Below are 8,579 nucleotides of genomic sequence, written 5' to 3' on the forward strand. Positions count from 1 at the left end.
CCCCTGATATCTGTGGTCACAGAGGCCTGTGAAATGCCCCCCGCTGGGGACCCAAGGTCCCAGGCCTAGCCAGGGCTCCCTCTGCCATCCCAGCTGCTGCAGTTGGGCAGGGCCCAGGGGGCCGGGCTCTCCGGGCCTGCACTTGCTAAGGAGGGAGCTCCTGAGGGGCCCCTTCAGGGCCAAGTGGGCGCAGTGAGCAGTTGTCCGCAGGGTCAGACTCCCAGCGTGCATCAGGACAGCAAGTGCGGTGTGCCGGCAATGGGGGCAGAGGAGGGGGGCTTGGGCAAGGCCACGCGCTGCTGCACCTTCTCAACGGGGCCATCCCAAGGCCGAGGGCCCGGGAGCTGCTGTGTAAAGTGGACACCCAGCCCTAACCCTGTCTCCCCTGCTTCCTCCACTGGACATAGACCCCCTTCCTTGGGCACCCACGGGCAGCGCTCCTGGCAGACTCCGGGCTCCGTGTCACCCCCCCGGGTGTGAGTGTCACATCTGATGACCCCTATGTCTCAGGAGGCCAGGCTCCTTGCCCCCACCCAGCTCACCCTCTCTGGCCTGTCTCTCTTGGCCCCCTGCCCTGCCCCACCCCCACCCCACTGCCAGGAAGTACTCTCCCAGACCTGGGTAGGGCAGGTGTGGACTAGGGCCCGGCCCTGTGTGAGTGCTGGCCTGGGGGTCACTTCTTGCATGCCCTCCACCCTGCCCTGACCAGTCTGCAGCATGAGGTGGGGGCGGGGGGCTGGGGGCGCTGGGGGCACATGTCTGAGGGTAGGGGCTGGGCGGGGGCTGTCTGAGGTCTGGGTGGGGCAGTGAGTCAGCCTCCAGTGAGGTGTGTCTCCTACTCCTCACTGCAAGGCGCAGTCCTGCCCCCTACCCCCTCTGGCCCCAGAGGGCGGCAGCAGGCTGGCCAGCCCTGCTGGGAAGGGGCAGAGCATGGGGAGGGCGGGCCTGCATTCGCAGCCGATGAGTGGCTCAGCCGGCCACCTTCCAGAGCTTCCTGGGAGCTGGCTTTGATGTTCTCTGCCCCTACTTAGCAGCCTTGAGCTGATCCTGCAGACTGGTGTGTGGTGGCCTCCGGTCAGCAGGGACATGGCCTGGGGCGGGCCAGGGGGAGGGCGGAGGCTCTGGGTGTGACCTGCAGGAGCCGGCCAGCCTAGGAAGTCCCTGTGTGCTTGTCCCCACAGACTGGGAAGCAGCCTGCTTCTTGTGGGGCTTTGATAGAACAGGTGGACCTTGAACTGGTCACCTCAGTGGACAGAACCTTCCTCACTGCCCATTGCCATCTACTGGATGCTGGGTCCCAGCAGCCCCGCGTCTGCAGGACGAGCTGGGGGCCCCTGGCCGCCTTGGCTGTTATTTGCATCTTGCTCCCTGGGTTGCTGGTCCTAACCCCCCCCCCTCCCGCCCCTGTCCCTCCACCTCTTGGAATCAGTACTGCAGCCTCCACTTCACTGCCTGGCTGTCTGGGGGCCCAGCCCACATCCCCATGTCCCATCCAGTGCCGGACTCTCCACTGCTTTGGTTTCTCTGCCGGTCCAACCGGCCATGGCAGGTGCTTCCCTAATTATCTCCTGAGCGGCCACTGCACCCTGATGATGGCTTGCCCCCGACCTTGGTCAGAGAAAGAGACAGACTGGGTGTGTATGTGGAGAGAGCCTTTGCCTTTGTGCAGGGCTGGAAGCGGCCGGCTCCCCACAGATAGGATGGGCCAGTTTCCGGGGCAACAGATGGCGGTGATTTGCGGCAATGCTGGCCATTGGGCCCTGGGGAGCGCCCAGCAGCATCTTCAGGAGGGGTGGTGGCTGACAAGTACCAGCTGCAGCCAGCAGGGCTATGGTCCTGGCTTACTGAGTTGCAGGGACCCTGGGGACTTGGCCAGAAGCACTCTAACTTGTCTCTCCAGCCAGCCGTCTGCAGACATAGCTCAAGTGGTGTGTGTGTCCATCTGTCTGTCTGTCCGTCCCCCTTGCGCAAGCACACAGGCCCTCTTCCTTTGCTCCATGCAGACCTCGGGGACCCACCTTCAACACCAGGCCACTGAGGTCGCCCCATCAGGGCCCCTCCATACATGGGTGGGCTCCTGGCCCTGGGGTGCCGCTGCGTCCCAGAAGTGCACAGGGCTGTGGGGCAGCTGGGGCGCACGTGGGAAGCAGAGGGCCTGTGACATGTGGGCTCCTTCCCAGTGGGGTGACCTGGGCCAGGTCTGGTTCCCTGTTCCCTGCGTCTGCCTCTGAATTAGGGGCAGGTGGGGGTGGGGGTGATATCTGCAGGCCCCAGGGTCAGGGAGAGAGTGTGGCAGGCAGGGAGCACTGAGTGGACCTGGGTGCAGATTCTGACAATTCTGAGGCCCTTGTGGGAGCCCCTGCTGCTGAGCCCATGGGTCCGTCCGTGGTCGTAATTTCCTGTGTCATGGTTGTCAGGGGCTCTGACCCACAGTGACCGCATGCACAGCAGACGGAAAACCGCCCAGTCCTGCGCCAGCCTCACCATGGTTCTTAGGAAGCCCGCGCTCTGTCCACCCACCTCCTTAAGGCCTTCCTCCGTTTGCCCTGCGTGATGACCTGCCCCAGGGACCGGTCTCTCCTGGCAACATGCCCGTACCGTGCGAGACGAGGACTTGCCTCTGAGGGGCCAGCCGCCCACGCTTCTTCCACGATAGGCCAGCCTGTCGATATTTCTCTCTAGCACCACCGTTCAGGGCATGGGTGCCTTGTCCAAGGGGTACGGTCATCCCTCCTCAGTGTCTGACTTTCACCTGCATGTGATGCAGTGGAGAATAGCGTGGCCCGGGTCAGGTGCGCCGTAGCCCTGCTCTTCAATTCGCCAGAGAGGTTTGTGCACCAGACCGACCCGATGCCATGTGCCCTTTGATCTCTCGACTGCAACTTCCACGAGCACTGAGTGTGGATCCCAGGAAGACCAAGTCCGTGACAACACCAGCCTTCTCTCCACCGATCATGATGGGACCGAATGTGTCCAGGTGGGAGGATTCGGGCTCCTTGATCCTGGGTCGTCGTCCACACCGAAGGCCGCTGTCCTTGACCTTCATCAGCAAGGGCTTCCGGTCATCCTTGCTTTCAGCCAGCGAGGCTATGCCACCTGCATGGCACAGGTGGTTCACGAGCCTTCCTCCAGTCCTGGCGCCGCACCCTGCTTCATGGAGTCCAGCTTCTCTGGCGATTTGCTCGGCGCACAGATTGAACAAGTATGCTGAGAGGACTCACCCCCGACACACCCCTGTCCTGATTTTAAGTCACGCGTGTACTCCCGTGTTCTGTTCACACAGCCGCCTCTTGGTTCACGTACAAGCTCCTCACGCGCACAGCCAGGTGTTCCGGAATTCACCTTCTTCTCAGGCTATCCACAGTGTATCGTGGTCCACACAACAGGACGCCGGTGCATAGTCAATGAAGTGATTTCTCTTAGAAGAACTAATGCCAGACTGGTCCTAAGGAACCGGACATTAAAGCTGTCCTGAATGTTCGCCTCTTTGTGCCCATGACCCCCTCCCCCTCCCTTGGCTCTATGCCCTCACGTCCCAGGCTCTGCAATTCTCTACCGGCCCCACAGCCACGCGGCAAACTTGGAGGGATGCCTCACGTGGCGGTGGGCTCAGGTCTGAAGGTCAGACCAAGGGAAGCTACAGTTGTTCCAAAGTCTAAGCAGGTCTCGCTTCTCCCCAAGCTCAGTCAGGACCCAGAGATTTGCCAGGGGAGGGGGGTGACGTGGGTTCAAACTGGACAGTGTACCGGTGTATATGCCCCATGCAAGGAAAACACAGGATGGTGTCTTAAGTCACACCTGCACTCAGGTGGGGTCTTCCAGGTGCCTTGAGGACAACAGGTGCGGCTTGCTTCACACCCTCTACGAAGGTAGAGCCTTCAAGATAACCACAAGGAAAAGGGCATGGCACCCATGACCGAGGTCACCTCTCAACCCCCCACCTAACCCCCGCTTGTGTTGTGGAGAACACCTTTCAGAATGGGATCATAGCTGCAGGTGGAAGGTCCAGATTACAATACGTCACTTAAGGAAGAATGGCTCGAAGGGCCACATGATTGACTCCCTCACCGTCCATCTGTCTGTCTGCCGTCTCTCCTATTCATCGTCACCCGCCCACCCTCTTCACCATCCCACCCATCCACTCACCCATCTTCCCCTCATTCATCCATTCATCTACTGACCAACCACCCTTCCATCACTCACCCACCCACCCATCCATCTACCTTCTCATCCATCCATCCATTGTCCCACCCATCCATCCATCCACCTACCTTCTCATCCTTCTACCCACCCACCTTCTCATCCACCCACCCACCCACCCACCCACCGAGGAGGAGAGGCAAGGCTGTCTGCTCTCAGGCAGGTTTTATGGTCCCAGAAACCCCGAGGAGCAGCTCCGCTGTGTCCAGGGTTGCTGTGGGCCGCAGTTAGCTCAACGACAGTCTGTGTGTTTGGTTGTTGTGGGGCTTGTTAGGGTTTGTACTTGGGGCCTGGTTGAGGGGGGCTGCCTTGGGCTTGCTGGGCCTGCATGGGGGGCCGTGGGGGTGTCAATGAAACCCATTTCTATCTTGACTTTCCAGGGTGGAGATTTCCTGGTGGGGGGCGCTGCTCACACTCCTGAGTGGGACCCCAGGTCCACTCGCAGCAGGCTGTCCTCTGTCTGTGCTCCCCACCCCCCGAAGCTCACTTCTGCCTGCATCCAGGATGCACCTCCCCTGGTAGACAAGAATGGGCGCATGTGATGGCTGGCTGTAGCACCGGCTCCTGCTGGGGCCCAAGTGCAGCCATCGCGGAGCTTCCGGTGTGAGGAGCGGGCCGGGAGCCGAGCAGGGACATCTCTGGGCACAGCTGTGTGCTGAGGACCTACTGCAGTGTTGCGGCTGGCCGGGCTGGTCTGTGGATGGCACCGGCTATGGGACCGGGGACGTGGGTCACAGGGAGGGCCAAACTGTGCGTGCAGGGAGCCTGTGGGCTCAGCAGGGGATTATCAGGGGTCGTTCTCTTGTTACCTTGTACCCCTGGCATGTACAGACACACAGACTCATGCATGACACACACAAGCACATGCATGCACATGTGAACTCACACGAACATGCGCAAATAGGAGTGCGTGCAGACATAACTGCGTGTGTGTGTGAATGTGTGCATCCCCAGGGGGATTTGCATCGACACGTGCATGCTACACAGGTGAATTCACACATGTGTGCCCACATGTGAACTCACGGGCCCTTGGACACCTGAGTGTCTGCACACACGTGCACGCACACACAGCCACCTGCCGGCTCTCCCATGGCACCGTGGGTCCTGCAGGGTGGGTCCTGCAGAGTGGTGCCTCTTGCCCTGTCCGGTGAGTGGTGACCAGCTCTGTTATACCTGCGTGTGTTGGGCTCTCTGCTCCAGGGCCGGCCACCACCCCTCCCCTGCCTGTGCCCCCATGGTCTGTGCTGAGGGCGGCTGAGCCCCTTGCGTGAGGACAGACAGGCAGGGTGGGTGCCCGGTGGCCTGGGCGACTGTGGGACCCTTCTGGTGCAGGACTCTCCTGCTCTTGCCCCCCACTCCCCCCCAATGACGGAGGCAGGTGCTGTCCACATGGTCACACAGGCAGGAGAGGCTGCACGTGTGGGCCTGTGCTGGGCCCACTGGACCGGTCACTGCCCCTTGCTGGCCTCCGTGTCCCCGTCTCTGACACGTGGACATGACACACCATTAAGCAGTGGCATGGAGGGCCCCTTGCCCCATGGCCTCAGTGGGGGACCCCCGGCAGGCCTGTGTGAGAACCAGGTGGCCGGACTCTGCCAGGCCCGGCCCTCGCTTGCGAGTGACTCACTCTGCTCTGTCCGCAGGTCATCTCGGCCGTGTCCAGGCTCTCTCTGCACAGCGTTGCCCAGAGCAAAGGCATCAGGTGAGTCCCCGCTTCCTGGGCCCGCGGGAGAATGGGGGCTGGGGGAATCCTGGGGCCACGCAGTCTCTTTTGATTCAGGTAATAAGATCATCAGAGTCGTCATCCCCCTGATCGCAGTCATCCCCCTGATCGCAGTCATCCCCCTGATCGCAGGAAGGAGGGAGCCAGGTGGGTCGTGGGGGCTGCAGTCCAGGAGGGGCTGCCTGAGAGGGGCCTGGGAAGGCCCCCCAGGGACAGCAGGATTCTCTCTGAGTCTTTTGTACCTTGGCCGGCCCGTCGGCCCCGCTGGGCCATCTGAGCCCCTTCCCTGCCCGGCAGCCAGCGGGTTACATGATGGACGGCTAACCAAGTGGTCAGCAGTGGGAGGCCACCGGCCGCTCTGTCAGAGAAGGGTGAGCACACATTCGCTCTCAGACACCCACGGGGACAGTCCAGTCTCTCCTGTGTGGGTGCCGTGTGCCAGCTCAACTCGATGGCATGAGCTGGTCTTGAGTCCTCCCCTTGACCAAGCGTGGTCCTTCTCCAGGGACTGGCCTCTCCTGACAGCATGTCCAACGTACGTGGGACGCCGCCGCACCCTCCTGGTCTCTAGGGAGCCCTCTGGCCGGGCTTCTTCCAAAGACAGATCCACCTGTCTGTTCTTTTGGCCCTCACGGGAATTAAGTGTGCCTCGCCGGCCAGCCATCAATCAAACACACCGATTCTTCCTCGGTCTTCCTTATTCAACGGCCAGCTTCCACATCCACTGAAACACCCTGGCTCGGGCAGGGGCACCGTATAGTCCTGGGGTTCAGGCAGAGGCCTAGTGAATCAGATGTTTAACCAGAAGGGGGAGAGTGTGCTGTGTCTGGGACAGACAGGATGCCTTTTTCCCGGACATGTCTGGGGAGCAGCCGCTGGACTAAAACCCCTCTCTCGGCGTCTTGGGAGCGTCCTTAGCCGGAGGTTTGGTGGTCGTGAGGTGCCTTCGACTCAGTTCTGACTCATCGTCACTCCGGGTGCGGCAGCAGGGACACACAGGGTCCCCGCCCCCTCCCCACCACCGTGCCGGTGCCCATGGTGGCAGCCATGCAGCTTGTCCGTGTCCCCAAGGGGCTTCCTCGTTTGTGCCCCTGTGGGGTCCTTCTCCGGAGAAGTTTCTGCAGCCCCAAGAGGGGTGGCTGCCTGGTTCTCTCCTGGATGGGAGCCCCCACTTCCCACCCACCAACCCCTGCCCGCCCCCCGCACGATGCTGCACAGTGGGCCGCTTCCTATAGAGCCTCAGTGAGACTTGGCACGGGCTCATGATTGGAGAGACTTCACCCCGCCGTGTGCCAGTGGGGACTGGGGGTGGGGTGGGGTGCTGGACGCCGTCGCAGCTCCGAGTGACTGACTGGAGATGAGGCCGAGGTGGTTGGCCTAGCGGTTCAGTCGGCCTGCGGAGGCTGCCCGGGGGTCCTCTTGTGCACTGGGCAATCAGGCAGGGGACTTTCAGAGCCCCTGTCTCTTCTTTGGTCGATTGGAGGGTGTTCCCTGGCCTTGCAGGGGCTGTGAGCCTGGGGCGCAGCTTGGGGTGCCAAGGGAACCTACTGGCCGACAGCCAGTGGAGGGAGCTGCCAGGGTGCGGGAGGTGGGGGTAGGAGGTCCAGAGTGACAAGCCCACATCCTCAACCCCAGAGCCGGTCCTGGTGGTCAGGTGTGGGGGGATGGTCTCAGGCTGCCTGCCAGAGGGCTCCCCTGAGTCCCCTGGTGTGGAGAAGGGGCCCTCGGTATCCAACAGCAGGTGGTAAGTGTAAGGGCTAGAAGGGGGCGGACACAGGCATGTGAAGGCAGTGTAGAGACAGGCCGCCTGGGGCCACCGGAAGCTGGAGGAGACCAGGAGGCCCCTTCTTGTTGTGTGCGCACACATGCCCGCCCCCCACCAAGGCTGTGTTTCTTGGGGTGTATAGGGGTGAGGGTGCTGAAGCGCAGGGCCTGAATCCCTGTGGCTGGCTTCTCTCTGCCAGCCCGTCGCGGGGCCTGCTGTCCGTGAGCTGGGCAGATCAGAACTGGCTGTGAGGGTGCCGGGGGGCATTCTAGGGGTGCTGATGGGTGTGTGGGTCCCCTGGCCTTCCAGAGGAGAGCTGTCCACACGGCCTGCGCTGCCCTCAGGCCCCTTCCACAGCCTGCCTGCTCTGGCCACCTGGAACTCCAGTCATTCACTTGGGCAGCCCGAGTGGCGCTGCCGGTCAGTGTTGGGCTGTTCACCACAAGGTCGGCAGTTCAAACCCACCAGCCGCTCCGAGGGAGAGAGACGAGGCTGTCTATCCTCGTAGATTTATAGCCTCAGTGGTGGGTGTTAGTCGACTAGCTGCAAGGGGCTTTCTTTCAGGGGGGGCATCTGCGTGGTCTTTTATCCCAGCTGAGAGACCCCAGACCCATTTGAGTGGGGCTGGGCCCCTGTGGCTTTCTGGTGAGGGGCAGGATTCGGCTAAGCTGGGATAGGGGTGGGGTGGGGGTGGAGTGAGGGGTGACTTGGCATCTCTCAGACCCGAGAACTGGACCCTCCTCCTTTCATTTGAAGGAAATTCTCTGAATAACAGACACACCCGTGTCCAAATCTAAGTATAACAGAACATTCTGGAGTGAAGGAGCCACACCTCACCTTCAGCGGCTGGCTGTGGAGAACCTGATCTCTGGCTTCCCGTCATGGAGGAGC

At 61.8% G+C, this 8,579-nt stretch overlaps 1 protein-coding gene across 1 annotated transcript in view; it reads left to right on the plus strand.

The window, feature by feature from the left end:
* The window catches only part of VAV2 (vav guanine nucleotide exchange factor 2), a 124,338-nt gene that overhangs the window by 66,460 nt on the left and 49,299 nt on the right, over positions 1-8,579 (plus strand). The window contains exon 5 of the mRNA XM_045289358.1: positions 5,844-5,902. Coding sequence (XP_045145293.1) covers positions 5,844-5,902 — 59 coding nt within the window. The remainder of the gene's footprint in view (positions 1-5,843; positions 5,903-8,579) is intronic.

The sequence above is a fragment of the Echinops telfairi genome, unplaced genomic scaffold (assembly GCF_000313985.2).
Source record: "Echinops telfairi isolate 266 unplaced genomic scaffold, ASM31398v2 ScPeMD7_25;HRSCAF=90, whole genome shotgun sequence".
Lineage (NCBI taxonomy): Eukaryota > Metazoa > Chordata > Mammalia > Afrosoricida > Tenrecidae > Echinops > Echinops telfairi.